Below are 24,377 nucleotides of genomic sequence, written 5' to 3' on the forward strand. Positions count from 1 at the left end.
TTAGTGGTTGCCAGGGGTTTGGGGGGAGGTAGGAAGGGATGAATAGTTGGGACATGGGATTTTTAGGGTAGTGAAACTATTCTGTATTTTACTGTAAAGGTGAGTATGTCATTATACATTTATCAAAACCCAAAGAATGTAGAACATGGAGTGAACCCTAATGTAAACTGTAGACTTTAGTTAATGATAATGTGTCACTGTTGGCTCATCAGTTATAACAAATGTACCACATTAAAGTAAGAGGTTAATGAGGAAATGGTGAACAAGGGAAAGAGCCAGGTATATGGGAACTCTTTGTAGTACACTCTCTGGTTAATTTTCTGTAAACTGTTCTAAAAACAAAAATCTATTAAACACACACACACACACACACACACACACACACACACACACACCCAACATTAAAGACCAGAAAGGGAGGAGCATTCTCTGGACTTTAATTTTCATTAGATGCAGCTCCACTTTGCAGTTAAAGTTCAGCTTGTTGCACCCAGCCAGCTTTTAGGATTTGGTGGATCAGCTTTCTCTTCTCATGAAGGAGCTAAGCCTTCTCCTTCACACAGGCCAGGAGGAGATGTCAGCGGCCCAGCCAGAGTGGAATGTGTCCAGGAATGTGATTCATGTTTTAATGTCCAGTGTACAGCTTTGTGCCCTCTGAGAATAGTGGCCATTTGAGAGAGCTAGAGACCCTCTGACCCTGCATCCACCAGTCCCTCTCAGCTCAGCCCCAAGGACTTCCCACCAAAGATGACCTGGGAAAATAATTAAAAGTAATCAAAAATATCTTCTTCTTTTAAAAAAATGTTTTTTAATGTTTATTTCTGAGAGAGAGAGAGAGCATGAGCAGGGGAGGGTCAGAGAGAGAGGGGGAGACACAGAATCTGAAACAGGCTCCAGGCTCTGAGCTAGCTGTCAGCACAAAGCCCGACGCGGGGCTCGAACCCATGAACCGTGAGATCATGACCTGAGCTGAAGTCAGATGCTTAACTGACTAGGCCACCCAGGCGCCCCTAAAGTATCTTCTAATCTTTATTACTTTGCATAAGGAAACTCTGGAATGATAAACTTATAAATGCAGTAAAACTGGATAGATGGGAAGCAGTGTAGGAATGACTCTTCACAGTTTATATTATTATTTAATAATGTTATATTATTTTTATTTTTTGAACCATACTTGTTCAGATTTTAAGTTATAAAAATGAGTATTAGCACCTGTTACTTAAACTTGAAAAAAGGNACCAAGCAGGCTCCACGCTGTCAGTACAGAGACCGATATGGGGCTTGATCTCATGAACTATGAAATTGTGACTTGAACCAAAAGCAAGAGTCAGACGCTTAACTGACTGAACTACCCAGGTACCCCCTAAAAAAAGACAACTTTTGTTACCCCAACTTAATAGGTAGATTTTCAAGTAACATTTCAGTAGAGTAAAGGCAACTATTTTTGTGGGGGTTAGAAGGAGCCTGAGCATTTTCCCTGGGTTTTTTTTATAGTTTGTTACTGCCTCTATGAAGGCAGTTTCCCTAGAAGCTTCAAGTTGCTTGTTTTAAATAGTTCCTTAAGACTATGATGCTGGATTGTGAGGAAAGCATGGGATAAATTACAAGTAGGGAAAAAGAGAGCTTTTTTTTTTATCAGTAGATCATTTTATAATGTGGGGACTCAATGGATGCCTGTATCTTTGAGATGTGTCTTTCTAATAGTTGATATGGAATTCTTTCTTTTTCACTGTTGTCCTAGACTAAATCTGTTCCAAACAATGTTTTCTTCTTACCTGGTATAAGGAACTGTAAATTGGTCCGTATGGGATTTTTAGCAGCCTGGAAAGTGTGGACACCTCGTTACTTAGCCCTTTTAGGACTGTTCTAAATCTTTGTTCCACCATAACCACCTGACGTATTCCACATACACTCATCAATAATTGAGGTTTCTAAAACAGGGATGCTCAGAGAAAAAAACAAGGAAACAATGCAGAGTTGGGAGGAATGTAGTCCACGGTAGTTTGTCACTCGTAAGTAATTTTAAAAGATTTTCTGGCAAATTCTGACCTCACATAAATCAGAATCACTGCTTTTGGAAATTAATTGGACCAAAAGTAGAGATTCCTAGTGTTGCAGTTATTGGGGATCTTATATCAGTATAGAGGAAAGTGACTGGTGCTTGGAATTATTTTTCCATGCTTGTTATAAGAATAATGAAGGAGCACAATGTAGCATTGGATGTATCTGCCTTCTAAGGATTCTGTGTCCTGAAAGGTAGAATGGACAACAGGCAAACAGAAGAAGAGAATGGGATGTCAGAATTCAGAGGGCACTGATAAATTTAGTTTTAAACAGAGTAGGATTAAGGGTACAAACTAGATTAATTTCAACAAATACATCCTTTATTGCCCAAATTAATTGGAAATAAAATATATACAAAATTGGGAACCTGAGGTCTTTTGCTTTTTATTTTCCTTTCTTGGAGTCTATTTTTGTGACTTGGATGAAAGGTCCTTTTTATTCTCCCTAAAGCTGTTGAACTTAAGACATACTCTCAGCCTTCTCTGTGGTTCATCATTGTATTTTGTGTTACAAATAATCTCTGGAGTCAATCTAGATAATTTTTGGTCAGCAAAAGTTGATCTTTTTGAGATGGTGTGCTGTGTAGACTCTAGTGTAAATTCTAGGGCATGGGACTTAAACTTCCTTGCTTTGAAGTTACCTGTAGTAGAGTTACTCAGATCATGGTGGTCGTAGAGGAGGCAGAAAGGCAGTACACAGATTAAGTGGTCTCAACATTTCTTTAATACTTAATCTAAGAGCCAAAGCTTTATTTGGGGATATTTATAGATTTAGCTGAAAATATGTATTGTTTTTCCTGAGTATGAGCAGTACATTGATATTAAAGTTTACCTTTTTAAGACCATGAATTTTAACTAGTCTTTCTGAATGCTAAAAATGAAGGCCACATTTATCTTCTATATATGTAAGTAGGTGCCTGAGGCACATTTAAATTTGAGAACCTATGTGAATTAACATTCCTGTATATTTTTAGCATTGTTTGAAGATTCGGCAAAAAAGTGTGTTTCTTCTTAATGAATATAACTGCTTCTTAGGGTAATAACAAGGCATTTATTAAAATATAGCACTGAAGCATTTCTTTAGGGTGTAAGTTCAAACAGGGGAGGTGGAGGATGAGTAAAGTTTTATATCAAGTTGGAAAATTTGATTTGGTGTTCATAGTAATGTGTAAATTAGATTATTTTCACTCCTTTCCTAACTTTGTTCTGAGTTTAGAGATGTTAATAGGTTTATTGTGAATTGGTACCTTGTGAATGTATAAGCTTTTATCACATTAGTTTAATATTGCCTGTGTTCCTTTAAGGAGCAACCTTGAGACAGTGATATTAATTAGGCTGGTGTCAGTCTAGAAGTAATTTTCATGTGGTGCGTTAGAGAAAAATGGAGTATTCTGATACAGCAGTAAAAATGGTGCCCTGACATTCAGGATAGTGGGGTACCTTCTGCCAGTAACTAAGTGACCTTGGGTGAGTTGGTTATTTACCTTCTTGGATCTCATTTTCCTGTTTTGCAAGATGCAGGTTTTAATGTTACATAGGCTCGAGGACCACTTCAGTTATTAAAATTCTAAGACTCTGATTCTGAAATTGTTAGTAATGGCTAATATGAAGCAGAAGTAATAAACTTGCTTTTATTTCTTAAGTTCTTTATTTCCCTTAGATTTGTTAATACCTATTAAAATTCAGAAGTTTTTTATTTAGTGGCAGACTATCTATGCTAAGAAGCAGTGCTTGCTTGCTTTCAAAAGAAATAAAAGTATATTTCCTGATTCTATGCTCATTATTAAAGAATTGAGGGGAAAATGTATAAAGAAGAAAACAAAAATCATTTCTGAATTTTCTCTGTATTTTTATAGATATGCATATACATATACATGTATGTGTGTCATGTCCATTATATAAGTTTGCTCCCTTTCTTCCACGTAAGAGTAAAAAGTGAGTATTTCCCAATTATTAAACATTTTAATGGTATCATCCAAAAACATTGAGTGGTTATAATATAATACCTCTGCTCCTCTCTTCATCCTCACTTTTATTTATTTTTTTAATTTTTATTTAAATTTTAGTTAATGGGGCAATATAGTTTCAGGAGTAGAATTCAGTAATTCATCACTTATATACAATACCAAGTGCTCATCACAACAAGTGCCCTCTTTAATACCCATCACCCGTCTAGCCCATCCCCCATCCACCTCCCCTTTATCAACCATCAGTTCTTTATAGTTAAGAGTCTCTGGGCACCTGGGTGGTTCAGCCAGTTAAGCTTCCAACTTCAGCTAGGTTCATGATCTCACGGTTTGTGGGTTCGAGCCCTGTGTGGGGCTCTGTGCTGACAGCTTGGAGCCTGGATCCTGCTTTGAATTCTGTGTCTCTCTCCCTCTTTGCCCTCCCCTTCTTACATGTGCGTGCATTTTTTCTCTCTCTAAAAAATAAACATTAAAACAATTTTTTTTTTAATTCTCTTGTGGTTTGTTTCCCTATCCTCTTCTCCCTCATCTTCCTATATGTTCATCTGTTATGTTTTTCATCCTCACCTTTAAAAAAATATTCTTTCCATTTGTTTTCAGATTTTTTGTAATGTTTCTTTTTGAGAAAGAGAGAGAGAGGGGATGTGTGCATGCGTGTGCACGTGTGTGCAAGTGGGGAAGGGGCAGAAAGAGAGGAAGACACAGAATCTGAAGCAGGCTTCAGGCTCTGAGCTGCTCAAACCCACAAACTGCAAGATCACGACCTGAGGGGAAGTCAGACGGTTAACCGACTTAGCCGCCCAGGTGACCCTCTATTTGTTAGTTTTCAAAGCAATATTTTGGTATCCTAGCATTCCCCTAAAGGTGAAAGTGACGTTTTTAAAGTTTTTATTTGACCTTTTGGCCAGAACTGCCATCTTCCAGTAATTTGCCAAAATGACCAACACAAAGGGAAAGAGGAGAGGGACTCGCCGTATGTTCTCTAGGCCTTTTAGAAAACATGGAGTTGTTCCTTTGGCAACTTACATGCGAATCTGCAAGAAAGATGATATTGTGAACATCAAGGAAATGCCCCACAAATGTTACCATGGCAAAGCTGGAAGAGTCTACAGTGTTACCCAGCATGCTGTTGGCATTGTTGTAAACAAACAAGGGCAAGATTCTTGCTAAGAGAATTCATGTACGTATTGAACACATTAAGTACTCAAAGAGCCAAGATAGCTTCCTGAAGCATGTGAAGGAAAATGATCAGAAAAAGAAAGAAGCCAAGGAAAAAGGTACTTGGGTTCATCTGAAGGGCCAACCTGCTCCACCCAGAGAAGCACACCTTGTGGGAAGCAATGGAAAGGAGCCTGAGCTGCTGGAACCCATTCCCTATCATGGCATGATAAATGTAAAAAAACAAAAAACAAAAAACAAAAAAAAAACAAACCTCAAGATTATAAAAAAACAATAATAAATTAAATAAAAAATTTATTCGAACTCTACATCTGCCCCTACCTTCCCTGCCCCCTCCGCTCCTGCCTTCCTCACTGTGTTGTGTCTTCCCTCACACACACTCCTATGCCCCCTCTTGAACCTCTGTCCCGCTTTCCCCCAGCTGCTAGTTATTATTCCCTCACCTGCATTCCATTTGCTTTTTCTCTGCTGGTTCTTTCTCTTAGCTCACAAACATGCTGTAGCTTGCCAGTCTTTAAAAAACAAAAAACCTCTTGATGTATGTTCCCTTCTAACTTTTTGAAAGAATAGACTGGTTGTTCCCACTTCTTTTACCTCCATTCTCTTAATCTGTTGTGATCTTTCTCTTCAGGTCTTTCAAGTACTGACCATCAAACTCACCAGTATCCTTCTGTTGCCAAATATTGCAGCCACTCTTGAGGCCTTGTCTTATGCGGCCTGTCTCATCACACGTACTGCTCAGTTTTTCGTTTTAAATGTAACTGTTTAGGGGCGCCTGGGTGGCTCAGTCAGTTAAATGCCTGACTTCGGCTCAGATCAAGATCTCGTGAGCCCATGGTCTCATGGGTTCGAGGTCCGGTCGGGCTCTGTGCTGACAGCTCACAGCCTGGAGCCTGCTTCAGATTCTTTCTCTTCTTCTTTGCCCCTCCCCAACTTGTACTCTGTCTCTCTCTCAAAAATAAAAATATTTACATTAAAAAAATTTTTTAAAGTAACTTTAATTTCAGAAAGAATATTTTAGAAAACAGAAGCAAATAAATCACTATTAATAGTTTTATTATGTTATATTATTCTTGACGTTCTCTTATCCCCTCATTTCCAAGAAACAGTTTTTTCCTGTTGTAATTTTTTATCTTCCTGTTCCTCACTTTATTTGGTAAACTTCTTCTTTCACCTGTCCTTTAAATAGTGGTGTTCTCCAGTTCTGCCTTGGCTTTATAGTCTTCTTAACATTACATGTTCTCTTTGGATGTTTCCATGAATGCATTTTTCAAAAAAGGTAATGTACATACACATCATCATGTACATGTACATCCTCATACAGTAAAATGTACACATGCCTAGTTTCAAATCTTTAATTTCAGAGCCTGTAATTGGCACAATAAGTAATTCTTTACCCATTTGTCTTCCCCAGGATTAACCACTGGGTTATAATCCTAGAAAGATTATATGCATATGCTAGTATATATGTTATTTGTATTTTTACTTATATAATTATTCTTTTCAAAGTATTTCAAAGTATATTTCAGAAATATAGAAAAGACATACAGAAAAGTATGTCCCCCCCCCTTTTTTTAAAGTTTGAGAGAGCATAAGCAGGGGAGGAACAGAGAGAGATAGAGAATCCCAAGCACACTCTGTACTGTCAGCACAGAGCCCAAAGTGGGGCTGAAACTCACGAACTGTGAGATCATGATGTGAGCTGAAATCAAGAGTCTGATGCTTTACCAACGTAGCTACTCAGGTGTCCCCAGTAGTATGTTCTTCATATTTAATTGCATCTTTTCCACCTAACAGTATGTAGGGGATTATTTAATGTAAGTATTTGGAGATCTATTGCATTCATTTTAGTGGTTGCATAGCATTAAAAAAAATATGTATCCCCTTTTCCCCTCCACTGCGCATTTTATTTTAGAAGAATTCAAACTTACAGAAACATTTAAAAAAATACAATTAGCACCCACCTGTATACCTACCTACTCTTCTGTTTCTTTCCTGAATCATTTGAAAGTAAAATTCTAGGTATCACGACAATTTATTTCAAAATTATTCAGTGTGTATGCTTTAAGGGCTAGGAATTCTATATAATCACAATACTTTTATTACGTCAAAGATTTTTAAGATCAGTGTAGTATTATCTATTATAAAGTTTGTATTCAAATTTCTACAATTGACACCAAATATCCTTTATAGTGTTTTTTCTTTCTCTCTCCAGTCTAGGAGCCAATCCATAATTAAGATTTATACTTGATTGTCATAGGCCTTTCATCTAACAACTATCTAAATAGATGACTAACCTAGGATCTCTAGATCTGACCCTTTACTGAAGCTGACTTAAATATCTGTGACGTATAATTATTTGAATGTCACATTGACACCTCCAATAGCATGTCCAAAACAAACTCCATGTCAGGGGCTCCTGGGTGACTCAGTCGGTTGAGTATCCGACTTCGGCTCAAGTCATAATATCATGGTGGGTTCAAGTCCCGTGTTGGGCTTTGTGCTGACAACTCAGCCTGAAGCCTGCTTAGGATCCTTCTTGTGTGTGTGTGCGCGCGCACACGCCCCCCATGCTCATGCTCTGTTTCTCCCTCAAAAATAAACAAACATTAAAAAATGAATAAACTCAGTGTTTTCTGCTCTCAAACCTACTTTTCCTCCTGTATTTCCACCTTATTGAATGGTATTATTCAAATGTTGTCTTAACAAGAAAACATGAAATCATCCTAGGCTCTTCCTTCCTTGAGACTGTATGTGCTACTCTCTTTGCCCAGAATTCTCTCCCTATTGTGTCAGCCTTTCCACTAGTTCATTCTTAATCAAGATTCTGATTAAGCTTTACTTCCTTGAGCAAACATTTTCTGACCCTTTGTTACTGTAGGCAGAATTTGATGGGTCTCTAGTAGGCTCCCCTTTGTCTTGTACACACATCTATCCCATCAGTTCACTTTGGGTGTGAATTGTTGGGTGGTATACCTGCTTTCTTGATTAGAAAGTAAGCTCCTTGAGTTCACATGGACTTAGTTTTGTCTTCTGTCCTAGGTCTAGTAATATAGTGCCTGGCTCATAAGTGTTTAATGAATATTTATTGAATGGAAGAATATGTTTATAATCTTCTCTTTAGCAGGTAAAAATAAAGATTTTTTAAAGCTCAACTCAACTTGGAATACATTTGTGGAATTCCTACTATGTGCAATTTCATGCAAGTAGTAAGACTGGTTTTCTGCCTTGAAGAAAGGTTAAGGTGATGGGATTGTGGGATGGGCAAAATGGGTGAAGGGGGTCAAGAGGTACAGACTTTCAGTTATAAAATAAATCATGGGGATATAATGTTAACATGGTGATTATAGTCCGTAATTTTGAAAATAGCTAAGAGTACATCTTAAGTTGTCATCACAAGAGAAAAAATTTTGTAACTTTATATAGTGACAGGTGATAACTGTATTTACCTTGGTGATCATTTTGCAGTGTATGCAACAATAAAATTGTTATGTTGTGCATCTGAAGCTAATATAATGTTATATATGTCAATTATATATCAGTTAAAAAAGAAGAGAAAGGTTTGCCTCTACTTGAGAAGATAAGACCAGTATACTACAGGTTTAAACAATACGAGAAGGGGTTGGCACCTGGGCGGCTCAGTCGGTTAATAGAGCAAGTCTTAATTTTGGGTCAAGTCACGATCTTAGGTTTTGTGAGATCGAGCCTGGCATTGGGCTTTGCACTGAAGCGTGGAGCCTGCTTGGGATTTTGGCTCCCCCTCTCTCTGCCCTTCCCCCACTCACTTGTTGCTTGCTCTTGCTCTCGCGCGCTCTCTCTCTCTCCCTCTCTCTCAAAATAAACGTTAAAAGAAACCCTAGGAGGTAACCTAATTATCTGATAAATGATGCAAACAGGGAGAGAGAAGTTGGTGAATGTTTTTTGTGCCAGTTACACATGTTTGTGTGTCAACATTTGTGTCAACATTTGTGTGCCAATTACAGTTCTATGTGTTTGCAAATGTTAATCACTACAGCTTTCATTTTTGAAAAAAAGGAAATTGAAGTTCATTAGTCCAAGACCATACAGGTAGTGAGTAAAGATTTGAACCTAGGTCTGACTGACTCCAGAAACATGCTCTTAAGTGTTCCAAAGGCAATTAAGAGAGTTATAAAGTGATATTGTAAACTGAGGGAAAAAATAGTATCCAGTTGTAGGATCATTAAATTAATGGTATATCTTCACAATGAAAGGTTATATTATCGCTACAAATAATGTGGTTGAGGAGTATTTAGTATCTTAAGTGTTTATGATATGCCAACAAATTGGACAACTTAGAAGAAATGGACAAATTCCTAAACACACACTACCAAAATTCACACAGGAAGAAATAGAAAACCTGAACAGACCCATAACGAGTGAAGAAATCGAATCAGTTATCAAAAATCTCCCAACAAATAAGAGCGCTGGACCTGATGGCTTCCCTGGGGAATTCTACCAGACATTTAAAACAGAATTAATCCCAATTCTTCTCAGGCTTTTCCAAANGAATGAAATCTGGCCATGTGTAGCAACATGGATGGACCTTGAGGGTGTTATGCTTAGCGAAATAAGTCAGGCAGAGAAGGACAAATATCATGTTTGCACGTATAGGAGGATTAGGAGGAACTTAACCGAGGACCATGGGGGAGGAAAAAGGGGGAAATGGTGGGGGAAGGGGAGAGAGGCAAAACCATGACAGACTCTTGAATGCTGAGAAACAGAGGACTGTTGGATGTAGTGGGGAGGGGGGAGATGGGCATGGAGGAGGGCACTTGTGGGGATGAGCACAGGGTGTTATATGGAAACCAATTTGACAATAAACTATTTGTAAAAAAAATAAATAAATAAAGTGTTTATGATATAATGTGTAGAACTAAAAAGCAGTATATAAAAGTGTGATTCCATTTTTTTTAAACATGCATATATTTTTGTGTAGAAAAGATTGGAAGGAAGTACATGAAACGGTTACTGGTAATCCAGAGTCTGGTATTACAGACCGTATGCATTTCTTCTTTGTAACAGTGTGTTTTTCAAATTCTGTACAGAGAACATACTCTTTCATAATCAGAACAAAAGATCATTTAAAAAATAAAGGAGTAAGAAAAAAGCAGAAATTAAAGTCTTAGAATTATTAAAGTTAGAAATGTTTCGTGTTGACCTTCCATGCCTCTGAGGTGGAACTGGCGTAAGCCTCCCAGGCAGATTAATGTTCCTATTTTAAGATCATCTCACTAGGATGAGCCACTCTCCCTCTGCCTTCCTGTCCGTTCTGTTGCCCAGTAGCAGGTGGAAAAGGAGTTTTCTCTGTATATTATTTCATGAAGACAAGGTCATGAGAGAAACTCCCATGTGGGAATTTTCATTATATAAAGATACTTTTTCTAAAACAAGGGCCAAATTTAATGCTTCTGCCTGGGCTTTATGCTTTACTTCCTATAAGCACTGCTTAAGAGGAATCAAAAGAGAATAGAAAAACTTGGGTTTCCTATTAGTTTTCCATTTATTCTATGCATCATGTATCTCTGTTCTTCCTCTGGGTGGCTATTTTTGTACCATAGCGTGTGTGACTGTTCTCATTGGGATTTAGCACACTCTAGTGGACAGTAACTTTTCAGTTTTGTTGGGCTCTTTAAAAAAATCATGTCAGATTATTTTATTGGACAATTCAATGATATGCTTACTAGATAGTAAAGTTTGTCAGTATTTATTTGAGTCAGGTAGTGATCCAGGAGAGCAGGACTGACTTTATAGGCCCCTGGGTGTTGTACATTATTATGTTTTTTTCAGTAGAGAGAAGAAAGGCGTTTTACCTTATGTGGAAACTTTCCCATTGGCTTTCATCTTTTCTTTGGTTGATTAAAGAGGCAGAGCTGAAATAAAAGCATTTGTTTGGGATCTCAGAATTGCATCTTGGGGAGCACAGATTTGGGTAGCAACTCATATTGTGTCCCTTTAGGGTACAAAAATCCAGGGTTTAACAAGACAAAAAGGAATGTTTTGTTGTTGTTGATAAATAATTTTGTTCGGTGTTGGCAGCAGAAAACTAATCTTGTCTGAATATAATTGGTTGCTAAGTCTATCCCAAGCAGAATCTCCCTATAGCAAGTTGCGGGTGTTTGGGCAGAGTCCTTAGAATATTTGTAGTTTGGTCCAGCTCAAAGTTTGTGGTTTCATCCCGTCATATCCTTAATGGGCTCCGGCTCCATTTAAAAGATCCCTTGGCATAAATTATTCCATTTCATTTCACCTTTCCCACATGGGTAAAATGAAATTGATGGGCCAAGACATAGAGGAACACTGGTAGTCTTTCTGTACTTCACACCCCTTGGGACTTTTAGGACTCTTGAGAATTTTTATATAACACTTGTGGGAAAATTTGACCATTTGTGCACAAACATGGTAGTAGCCTGTCCTGATGGATTGCTCTTGGAAATAGGCTTCCACCAGAAAAAGTAATTTTTAATTTTGTTTTTGCAGAGTGATGGTGAAGATTTTAATTACATTGTTGCATTTTTCCTTGGAACAGCAGCCTGCCTTTACCAGGTGGGTTCTCTTCAATTTTTAAGAAACACTTTACTGTTATTATTTGTTTTAGGTATCAATCTTAATAACTGCTTGTGTTATTAACTTTTATTAACTTTAAATAAATGAAAATAATGTCTGAATTCTTTGCCTCTCTTTTTATTGAACCTGTTAGCTTTGCGACCTACATCTCCATTGTGAATGTAGTTAGATCCCAGTGAACTTGATGTGAACTCCCTCCTGTGCCTGCTTTCAGTGGCACCATGTCATCTGCCTGTAGGGATAAAGGCTAGTTCTAGATGTTTTTTGGTGATTGATTACTCAGCTCCAGGGCTCTGCTTGTACTTCACCATGAGGATTTGTACCTTGGGAAAGTCTTTGAACAGGGAACAGCAAAAACAGGATTTTAGGATATTTAATGTAGTAGTGAGGAATAGGATGGATTGCCAGAGTAGAGAAATTAGAAGAAAGGACATTAGTTGGGAGGTGATTCTGTTACTTCAGGCAGAAGGCAATGAAAGTGTAAATTCTGGTAATGATGGTAGGGATGGGGAAAGGACATTGAGGAGGAAGACTCCTCGGACTTGAAGACAGGGTAGATATGAGACTTAAAGGGCACGGAGTTTTTGCAGCTGGTAATAAGGAAATGGGTATTGTTATTTCTAAGGGAGCAAGCACAGATTTGTAGGGAGGGGAGGGATAACCATGACACTTACCCAAACCTGGGAATGTCTTTGCTGAAACATGGTAGAGCAAGCAAGACCTTTTGACCTAACTTTTATAAGTGACACATTTCTTTGGCTTACCTAGAAAAAATGTTAGAAAACTTCAGGACTGAAAATATAAGGCTACCTAAAACTCAGTAGAAGTCGTCTTTAGTGAAATACTTTGAATATATACATTTGACTTGACGTAAAGATGGATTAAAAATTTTAGCTTCAGAGGCACATGAGATGCTCAGTCAGTTGAGCATCTGACTTTGGCTCTGGTCATGATCCCATGGTTTGTGAGTTTGAGCCCTGCATTAGTCTTGTTGCTGTCAGCACAGAGCCCATTTCAAATCTTCTGTTTACCTCTCTCTCTGCCCTTCCCCTACTCAACATTCTCTCTCTCTCAAAATAAGTAAACATTAAAAAAACTTTTTTAGTTTCAAATGGCCCTATGTTCTAAACTCCTCAAATTTTCTGAATTATTTGTATTTAAAAATTTTCTAGGGGCGCCTGGGTGGCTTAGTCGGTTAAGCGTCCAACTTTGGCTCAGGTCATGATCTCACAGTTCGTGGGTTGAAGCCCCATGTCGAGCTCTGTGCTGACAGCTAGCTCAGAGCCTGGAGCCTGTTTCAGATTCTGTCTCTCTCTCTCTCTTTCTCTCTCTCTCTCTCTGACCTCCCCTGCTCATGCTCTCTCTCTCTCTCACACAAATAAATAAAAAACAAAAAAAATTTTTAAATAAAAAATAAAAATTTTCTATCCAGTTTGACAGATTTAATTATAATGAATGACATTTCATGCAAGAAATATGAAAACTTGTATTTGTTAATGTCACAAGTGCTTTAATTTTATGAAATATTCCTGTGTAGATTTAAATTTTTTTAAATGTTTTATTTATTTCTGAGAGAGAGAGAGCGTGAGCAGGGGAAGGGCAGAGAGAGAGGGAGACACAGAATCTGAAACAGGCTCCAGGCTCTTAGCTAGCTGTCAGCGCAGAGCCCGATGCGGGGCTTGAACCCACGAAACGTAAGATCATGACCTGAGCTGAAGTCAGGCACTTAACCAACTGAGCCACCCAGGCGCCCCTCCTGTGTAGATTTTTAAAAACTTTAATTTCTACTATCACACAGAGGATATTATCTCGTTTTTGAAAATGAGAAATCTGAGGCAGCCTGAGTACTATCTAGAGATCACATAGCCAGTAAGTGCTGAAGTCAGGACTTCACTCTAGGTCTTCTGATTTTAACTGTTGTATTCATTCCACTATCATATGCTATCTGTAAGCAAAATTCCTATATTTGTATAATTTTTATAATGCTATACAATTATAATTTAATGACATATGCATTACTTCATATTCTAAAACAATGTGAGGTAAATGTTAACTTTAAAATAATTTCATGAGCAATTCTTGTAAAATGTACTTTTGGCTGTTTTGCCTTAATGAAATAATTTTAAATACTACTAATAGCGAAACGTATTGAGCTCTTATGTGTGCTAATAAGTCCTTTACATTCCTTGTGCCATTAAATCTTCACAGAAAGTCGCACACTAATGTTACTGTTGCCATTTTTCAGTGAGGCCCAGTCAGTTCTTACAGCCGGTTAGTGACTTGAACACCAGTCTGTGGGACTCCCGTGCAGCACTGTTGCTCGTAGAGCGGCACACCTCTGCCACGTTTCTCAGAATAGCTGAAAATAGTTCCAAGGGGAGCATGGTCGCTCAGATGTTCTTTTACTAGAGAGAAGTTAAACAAATTCATGCTTTCAAAAAAGGAAAGCAGTAAGCCAGTTTTCTTCTTACTTACAGACATGAAACTGCAAGCTTTCCACATAAGCTGAGCAGAGTGATAATACTAGTTTTTTCCACAGTGAAACATGTGATTACATTTTACCATATAACATGCTCCATCTGCAGTTGTCAGGATGTTTTTTAATCCTCTTTAGGTGAGACCTGGACATTTGAAATAAGGTATCAAAGGACCTAGAAACTAGAGACTATTCTTTTTCCCCCTCAGTGCTTTACCTTGAAAACTTTCAGCCTTCCAGAAAAGTTGAAAGACTGGTACACTTAGAGCCACCACTTATTAACACTTTGCAGCACTTCTTGTATCTCATTCTTTTTGTACGTGTATGCATATAGTCTGTTAGTTGTTTATAAAGCAAGTTGCAGACAAATACATTGAGTATAAAGTTGGTTTCCTTATTAAACTTTTTATTTTGACATCATTATAATTGTTGTAAGAGAGATATATAACCTTTACCTGGTTTCCCCTAGTAGTACCAGCTTATACAACTATAATACATTATCACAATTTATGTGTGTAGAGTTGGTTATAGCATTTCCTTACTATCCTTTTGGTGTCTGTAGGATCTATAGTGGTATTTCTGTTTCATTCCTCATGTTGGTAATTTGGATCTTCTCTTTTACTCTATCAGTCTTGTTAATTTCATTGATCTTTTCAAGGAACCTGCTCTTTGTTTTGTGGTTTTTTGTCCGATGCTCAATTTTATTGATTTCTGCCCTTTTATTATTTCCTCCTTCAAGCTTGCTTTGGTTTATTTACTTGGCTCTTCTTTTTCTAGGTTCTTGAGATGGAAGCTTAGATAATTGAGATTTTTCTCTTTTGTAATATATACATTTAGTGTTATAATTTCCCTTCTGAGAACTTTATTATATGTGTGTTCCATAAATTTTGGTATATTGCATTTTTTCTTTTTTTAAAATTTTTACTTTTTTTCAAGTTTTTATTAAATTCCAGTTAACAGAGTGTAATATTAGTTTCAGGTGTAGAATTTAGTGATTTAATCGCTTACAGCACCCAGAGCTCATCACAAGTACACTCTTTAATACCCATCATCTGTTTAATGCATCCTCCCACCCACCACCCCTCCAGAACCCTCAGTTCTGTCTACTAAGAGTGTTTTTCCTGGTTTGCTTTTCACTGCCCACCTCCATGTTCATCTGTTTCTTTTTTTAAATTCCAAATATGAGTCAACTCAAATGGCATTTGTTTGATTCTGACTTATTTCATTCTTTTTTATGGCTGAGTAATAGTAATATTGCATTGTTTGGATACACCACAGTTTCTTTATCCATTCATCAGTCAGTGGATAGTTAGGCTCTTCCATAATTTGGCTGATATGCTGTATTTTTATTTTCATTTAATTGAATGCATTTTAAATATTTTTTCCTTGTGGCTTCCTCTTTGACCTATGGATTATTTAGAATCTTCCAGTACTTTGGAGATTTTTCAGTTTTCTTCCCATTATTGATTTCTAGTTTGATTCCACTGTGGTTGCAAAACACTGTGTGATTTAGTTCTTTTAAATTTGTTGAAATTTGTTCTGTGGCTCAGAATATGGCCTGTCTTGGTATATGTTCCACGGGCACTTAAACAGAATGTGTATTCTACTGTAACTGAGTACGTGGTTTATAATTGTCAGATAGATCATGGTGGTCGACGGTGTTCAGCTTTTCTGTATACTTTTTGATTTTCTATCTAGTTCTGTCAGTTGAGAGAAAAGTATTGAAGTTTTCAGTTGTAACTGTGGATTAGTATATTTCTCATTTCAGTTCTATCAGTTTTTGCTTTGCATATTTGTGTAGCTCTGTTGTTTGGTTCATACACATTTAGGATTGTTGCCTTCTTAGTGGATTGATCTGTTTATCATTATGTATCATTATATAAAATATATATTATTTTCTAGCCCTCTCTTTTCTTTTTTGAAATATTTTTATATTTATCTGATATTAGTATAACCATTGCTGCTTTCTTTTGATTAATGTTTGCATGTAATATATCCTTCTCCATCTTTTTACTTTCATCTTGCCTATGTTACTTGAAGTGAGTTTCCAGTAGACAGATTAAAAACTGTTTTTAATCTGCTCTGCAGATCTCTGTTTTTTAATTGTTGTATTTAGGCCATTACATTTAATATAATATTAGGGCTTAAGTTTGCCAACTTATTTTTCTGTTTTTCATTTTTCTGTTTTCTTTTTCCTGCCTTCCTGTGGGTTACTTGAATGTTTTTGTAGAACTCCATTTTGATTTATCTGTAGTGGTTTTGAGTTTATCCCTTTGTATAGCTTGTAAATGGTTGCCCTAGGTATTGCATTACACATACTTAGCAAATTTTTGGTGTTGTCATTTTACTAGCTCAAGTGAAACATAGAAATTGTATCTCCTTTTATGTCCCTTTGTCCTCCCTCCATTTATACTTGTCTTATATATTTCCTCTATATACATTTAGAACCACATCAGACAGCGTTATTAATTTTTACTTCAGCCATCAAACCTAATTTAGAAATCTCAAGAGGAGAGGGAGAACCTATTACATTTATCTATATTTTTGCTGACTGTGCTTTTTGCTTTCCCAGTGTTCCAGGGCTGCTGCTTTTAGTGTTTTCTTTCTACTTAGAAAACTTCCTTAAGTCATCCTTTTAGGGTGCATCTGTGGGTGTCAAATTCTTAGTCTTTCATCGAGAATGTCTGTATTTCTCTTCCCGCAATATACGTATTAATTACAGAGGGGAAAATAGTAACTTCACAGTGGAGAAACCTCTTAGACCCCACCTTACCAAGAGGTCAAAATTAGCATCACCAATTATAAGTTACATTGCACAAAACCTCATATTCTTGCCCAAACTGCATATCTTCAATTCAGTCTTGAGACAATGTCAGGCAAACTAAAATTAGGGACATTCTACAAAATAACTTCCTACAAAATAATTGATACTCTTTAGATTGTCAAGGTCATGAAAAACAAAGACTTGAGTTATAGCAGATATGAAGAAATAGGACAGCTGAATGCAGTAGGGAATACTGAAATGTGGACCAGAAAAAGAGCCGTAGTGGGACAACTGACAAAATTCCAGTGAGGTCTGTAGATTAGTCTACAGTATTGTATCAATGTTAATTTTCTGGTTTGATGACTGTACTGTGGTTATGCAAGAGGATAACTTTAAAGGGAACAGGGTGAAGGGCATACAAGAACTTACTGTGAGTAAGTTCTAAGTCTAAAATTATTTCAAAAGGAAAAATTATTTTTCCAACTTTTTTTACACGATGCAAAATAACTCAGATAAGTGCTTCCAGTTTATTTTGCTTGGATAGCAGTCTTCTTTTTTAGTAAGCAAAGTCCTAATTTGTGTAAGAACAGATTTAACAGAACATATCCACATTCTCTGTGCATTGTTGCAAACACCTTAAAGTCCTTCCTGTACCGAAGCCTAGGTGCAGTTTCACACAGAGACCTATGCTTCTTTCTTAAGACTTTGTAATCATATATAATTCCTATAGTTAAGAGATTGTGAATTTCAGATCTCGTCTAGAAAACAGTTTACTCAATCAGCAAATCTTTATTGAGCACTTACTATGCTGCATGCACTGTTCTGGGCACTGGAGATAAATTAGTGAACAAGACAATCCGAAATCTCTCCTCTCATGAATATTGATAACAAACAAGACAAGCATATTTTAAAAGTGTGTTTATAGTTATATTGTGGGGAAAAATAAAGCAGGAAAAGGTGAATACCAGGATTTGGGGGGTGGGAGAGTACTTTCCTTACTATATTTTCTAAAATAGCACTCATTATATGCTCTGTCCCCTTTTCAGCCTTTTATTTTAAGGGATAACTATTTAATATTTTATATTCTCTATCTAATCTATTTTATATATATAATCTTTCTTCTTCCACAAGAATGTAAGCTCCCTGTGAGCAAGGGCTTTATTTGGTTACTTGAAACTAGAGAACAATGCCTGACTTGTAGCAGGCCCTCAATAAGCATCTGTTGAATGAATTCTAGCTCAAATGTTCACTCAGATCCTCTACCTTGCTTAGTTCCTTGCACTTAATGTGGGATCAGTAAATATGTGTTGATTTCATTAATATGCAGATTCAGGTTATGTAAGAGTCCATTTTGCTATGGTTTGTTTGAGTATTTTGTACTTTTCTGGGGTGAGAATGAGAGATGGAATCCCCTTAGACTTTGAGAAGGCAACTCTGGTTGCCTGTCCCTTTGAGGAATGCGTTCAGGCTGTTGGCAAGGGAGTTATCCAATTGTAACTCCATTTTATATGTGATAGAAAATGTTTTATCTTTTGACAAATTAAAAACATCAAAGGAAAAATCTGTTTTCTTTTCAGGCTATACAGCTTTCATAGCTGAATGTCTTAAAGATGTTACATTATCTTATCTGTAGATGAAAAATCCCCTCATATTTTACTCCCTGGCCTATTAATATTTTATAATAGAAGCATGTATTTCTTTTCTTGTAACCCTAATCGTCTTTCATTTTATATTTTGAACAGTGTTATTTACTTGTCTACTACACCGGCTGGCGGAATGTCAAATCTTTTTTGACTTTTGGTTTAATCTGTCTGTGCAACATGTATCTCTATGAACTGCGCAACCTCTGGCAGCTTTTCTTTCACGTGACTGTGGGAGCTTTTGTTACACTACAGATCTGGCTAAGACAAGCCCAGGGCAAGGCTCCTGATTATGATGTCTGACACCATCCTTCAGACGTACTGCCTTGGCTTCTGGGGGAAAAGGAGGGAGCATATTTAACTGCCACTGTGATGAAGAAACTGTTCACCACAATCGAGAAGCTCTGCTTTTCTTTTTCTCCAACTATCCTTTTTGTTTCAAGTCAGCATGGCATGCCTGGGAGCATGCAATACCTGCTAGGCAAACTCTTCATATTAGCCTTGAAATTATTATTCAGAGGAGGAGGAGATTCTCTCTACAGGGCCATGACAGGGGAAGAACAGTCAGATGCCCTTGGAAGACTTGGCCAGCAGTCCTGAATCCTTCTGAAGAGTTCAATCAAAAACTGTATGTGGTACGTGCTCCGAGGACCAAGTGGGAACTCTACAACCTGGGTTCGCCTTTGTGAGGCATGAGTATAGACCAAATAAAAAGATGCCATGAAGTTTATATTTAAAACAACGTGCTAAATATCAGATTACTTGCACATTTATGGTACCATGAGTTTATGAAGTCTAGGATGGTGTGGAATTGGTTCTTTTCATGCTATATTTTTGCTTGAATCTTAACTCTGGAAATCACATGATGTATGAGAAAGCTGTTAGGAACTCATCTCTAGAACATCACAAGTATTGAAGACACAGTAACGTATGTTTCCTTTCTAGACCATGTTTGTACTTTCCTCTGAAATCACTGTTTAAAAATGTGGCTTGTTAAATTATAGCCATTGTTTCCCAAACTTCAATCACTTAAGTATTACATATAGTATTATTTCATAATATTTATCTTTAAACTTTACAATATTGTGAAAACAAACTAATCCTCTACTCCAAGAGGAAAACCGGCATCAATTTACCATGAATAAAAGGTAACTACAAAATAAAATTAAAACAAGAAATGGTATTAAATTCTAACTAGATACTAATGTCTGCTAAGGCTCTGAATCCAGGAAGCCTGCTCTGTGTTGCAGTGAGAGAGATGTTACCCAGCACCAAAATGGGGCTCTCTCTGTGGGATTATCAGAAGGATGAAAGAAAACTGTGAAGGGAATGACATTCTCACTGTGATTTTGCATTGTTTAGTTCTATGTTGTATACCACCCACCTAAAGTCCTCCTGTGTGCTACCCTGCTCAGTGGGGACACTGAACTTGTACTAAGAGAATCAGAGGGTAGCTTCTCCCAGAAACTCTTATCATTTTATGGCTTTGAGGAATTCACCTAATATCTTAGAGAACTTGTTTGCTTTTTGATAATATTATAAAAATTGTTCAAGCAGTTATGAATTAGTAATATAGGAAGCACAGTTTGATTCCATTAGCAAAATCTACAACTCTCTTGGTTTTGGAAGTTAACTTCATTAATAATTTTCTTTTGTTTTTAGAGAAAAGATTCCAAATAAGGAATACATAAGGCATTAAAATTTAATAGCCAGAAAACAGTGGACCCATTACATATAATTCATGTTACTGGGCATATTTATTAAGTAGAAGAAGTAGTCCGGAAGGGTAAAGTCCTTGAACTACCATGTTTGCTTGAACCTGTATATGTAGGTATGCCTGCAACTGTAAAAATCTTGCTAAACTAGAACTTTTTGCTGCACTCCCCTTTTAGGGGAATGAGGCAGAAGGAAGACCATAAGCTTGTAATATCAGGGATTTATTTAAAACAGAAAACTCCAGTTCACTTCATTTTTTCTGCCTCTGAGAAAACTGCACAGAAATTATATGTATTCTGAGAGCTACCCCAAGATATACCCCATGATCCTGACTCATCAAAGTAAAACTGATTTATGATTGGCATTTTGTACTTACTGAGCCAGGAAAGTGAAATGGTTAAGTGTAGAAAGATTTTTCTGAACTACTTGTTAAAACAAGAGGAATTCTCTTGTAAATAGCCAATTAACCCAGAAGTTGGAGCATTCTAGTTAATTGTGATCTTGCTGTATATTGATACTTAATAGCTCTCTTACCAGTTTGGTTCAGTTTGGTTCTTCTTATCATTGAATTATTGAATTATAGTGTTTGGTGTTTTGGATCATTCAGCAAGGACACTTGAAAACTCACCAGCTGTTTCATTTGTTTTTTGTTTTTGTTTTTCTCTTTTTTGGATAATGGGATGTTTACATCTTAATATAAAAAATGAGACAGGTATAAATAATATTTTATGTATAGAAATGCTTTCTTTTCATTATTTGGTATCTGCATTGCTGAGTGTTTATATAACTGCTCTATCTTGTTGCCAAAGAAATTATGAATTTGGACTGAAAATTTTTTTGCCATTGGTATAAAGTTTTTAAGCTCATTAGGCTTCTAATGTAATAATAATACTGCACTTTTACTTCTAAGAGCAGTTCTGCATTTACCTCATCATATAATGAGTGTTTTCCTGGAAGTGGAGAATTAGTTGTCCTCTTATAGAGGAAACTGAGGTAATCAGATGTTAATGACTTATCTAGGGTCACAGCTCTGAGCACATACAACTTCTAATCCCTTAGTCTTGGGGCCCTGCCTCCCCCAGAGTGGGGACTCACGGAGATAACTAAGGTTGTACTCAGGGAATAGATCTGTTCTTGGTAAAATCAGGGAATTGGGGACTTAATGACCTGAAGCCTGCTAGTGTCAACTCTAGGTGTCTATTAAGGTAACTCTGAAATACTGCTTTTTTTTTATTAAGGTATTCTAAAAGTAATTACAACTTTGCTTGCATTTTTGGTCTGTATTTGAAATGTATGTATACCTACCCTGTTTCCCAAAAACAGTTGAAGCACCATACCAAAATAAGACAAATACAACAACGGTAACTATGAACAGAAAGGGAGAAACACAACATCAGTGAAAATGAAAGGCGAACATGTTGCTGTTAATAAGTGTGAAATATGACATTTAAACTTCCTGTAAATCGTGGCTAGAAGGGAAACAAGTTTCTCATTGCTCTAGCTCTGTCTGTAAGAGTATACCAGTTCCTCAGGGAGGATTTCTTCTTGAGGGATTCTGGTAGAAAGGTTCACGCTTGGGGGTTCTTTAAAATGCTAAAATGAACAAAATCCTCAATGGTTTTAGCTGCTTGCATATTAATAATTGTGCCTTGATCCTCAACTTGTACTGTCTTTCAGAGGCTTTCATTTAAGAAATTTTAGTGTAATTGATAGAGGATTTTGTTCGCATAAGGAAGAGTTCTTCTAAGCTAAAAATAGGTATGTGTTAAAGCTTGAAAATCCATCTGAGACAAATGCCTAGAGACATGGAGAACCTTTACCTAATTTTGTCATTTTATAATTCATATAAAGTTAATGTGCTGTCCCTGGATTAGCACATTTGTTTTGTATTAAATGTGGCCTTTTTCACAGTAGAATTTATTCTGGAGAAATGGCTGGCTCCATTTCTGTTAGGCCATGTCTGGATTAGACCTGATGTGTCGAGGCTTCACAGACCAGATTTGTCATACAAGCTTTAACCTCCATGTCACAGAAGCGCTTCCTGCTGAGTTTAGCCACTCACCAAAATGGGAGTTGCTTGGCTTTATTCCCAAAGTTTTACTAAGTAACCTAGGGCCCCCACTCCCAGATGTTGGAGCAAAATGTGTGTGTGTGTGTATGTGTGTATGCGCACGTGGTGTTATTTTAACAAACTCTTAGTTTATTTTAAGTTAGAGCTGTCATGAACTATATAGTAGAACAACAAATAAATTGCACTTGACCTTAAATAAAGCAGGGGTTAGGGGCACCAACCCCTCCCCAGTGCAGTCAAAAATCCACGTATAACTACTTAACTACTAATAGCCTACAGTTGACCAGAGCCTTGCTGATAACATAAGCAGTCAATTAATAAATATTTTGTGTATGTATTATAAACTGTGCTCTTACAGTGAAAATCTTAAGATCATAAAGAAGAGAAAATACATTTATAGTACTGTAGTTATAAAAAAGTCCACATGTCAGAGTGCCTGGGTGGCTCAGTCAGTTGAGCGTCCAACTCTTGATCTCAACTCAGACCTTGATCTCAGGGTTGTGAGTTCACGCCCTGCATTGGGCTCAGTGTTGAGCGTGAATCCTACTTAAAAAAGTGTTCACGTTAGTGGCCCCACACAGCTCAAAATTGTATTGTTCAAGGATCAACTGTATTTCAAAAGCAGGCACCACTCAGATCAAATTGAATACTTTAGCCTTACCACAAATTATAGGTAATTCTTCAGGGCTGCCATCTTTGTCTATGGTCAATCCTTCTTTGTATTTTTCTGCTTTATCATCTCAAAGGAAATGCTGTAGTAAAACTAAACCTAATTTTTCATTTTGATTGGCTTTAATAATATGCTACTTAAAAGTTAATAAAAGAAACCCCTTCAACTCCAAGAGTTATGAATCAGCTTGTTGTGTAAAGGTTGTGTTGGTTGAGAATTTAACTCTTCTAGTCTTATTGGTTAGGGTTAGAAATGTCAGATCATCTTCATCAGTGCTCTAAGACTGCTGTTGAATGCTGGCATATTACAGCCTCCTATTTGAGCAGTGAACTTTTCAAAGAGAAGCAGTGTCTGTGGCTTCTACTCTTGTAACGCCTTCCTTGAGTGGCCAAGTTTTCTGGATTACTCTATTTTACAAGATGAAGTCACAGTGCTGAATGCACTGTTGAATGCACTGTGTGGTTGGAAGCCATGTGGCTTGTATCCTCCTTGTTTGTGAACAGGGAATGCAGTTGACATGTGTGTACATGTTTTCTTCTGCATTGGCAGTGCCGGTATATAATAAGTAGTCTTAGCACAATTGGAGGCTGTAGGGAACTCCACGAGAGAACAGGCTTAATTTTTGAAGAGTTCCTGAAATCAGTACTCTGGCCTTATGAATTGTTCCTATTTCCTTGGTAACAAACAGTGTATTTTCAGCCCCCCTCACCCACTGTTCATATTTACCCTTTTTTCCTGCATCCCACAGCACAGCAGTGCAAGTGTCACTGAACAGATACATATTCAGGCTCCATCTGAGAGTAGGAAACAGGACTCAAAAATTCTGTTTCCCATTTGGTCCTGGCAGCCCCTCCCTAGCTCTGCCTTCATTGTTTGCCTGCTTAGTGCCAGTGGTTTTCTGTGAGGGTCGGGTATCAGGGACCTTGCAAACAATATTTGGCCTTCTACTTTCAATTCCTCTAGTGCCTGGGACTAATGATAAGAATTCTTAACACCTTTTGTGGGCCAGGGCTAGGTCCTCGTACACGGTTAATCCTTATGGCAGCCTGGGGTGGGCAGGGAGGCACTATCTCATGTTCACTTGAGGAAACAGATTTACATTCAAACCTGAGATTTGGGCTTAAATGATTCAAAAGTTGGTGTTCATTTTTCTGTGCCGCAGAATCTCAAAGAATATTCTTCGTGTGTATGTTACTGACAACCTCTGGGCTCTTACTGTTCTAGCAGCAGTGAGAACAAACAAAGC

At 37.2% G+C, this 24,377-nt stretch overlaps 1 protein-coding gene and 1 pseudogene across 1 annotated transcript in view; both read left to right on the top strand.

Moving 5' to 3' along the window:
- SEC22A (SEC22 homolog A, vesicle trafficking protein) overlaps positions 1-23,387 on the top strand; it is a 79,542-nt gene extending 56,155 nt beyond the window's left edge. Inside the window, exons 6-7 of the mRNA XM_077767616.1 lie at positions 11,708-11,773; positions 18,777-23,387. Coding sequence (XP_077623742.1) covers positions 11,708-11,773; positions 18,777-18,977 — 267 coding nt within the window. The 3' untranslated portion in view covers positions 18,978-23,387. The remainder of the gene's footprint in view (positions 1-11,707; positions 11,774-18,776) is intronic.
- Positions 4,964-5,978, top strand: LOC144234379 (large ribosomal subunit protein eL21 pseudogene; annotated as a pseudogene).
- Positions 23,388-24,377: the final 990 nt, after the last annotated feature.

This window comes from Crocuta crocuta, unplaced genomic scaffold, assembly GCF_008692635.1.
Source record: "Crocuta crocuta isolate KB4526 unplaced genomic scaffold, BGI_CrCroc_1.0 scaffold45, whole genome shotgun sequence".
Lineage (NCBI taxonomy): Eukaryota > Metazoa > Chordata > Mammalia > Carnivora > Hyaenidae > Crocuta > Crocuta crocuta.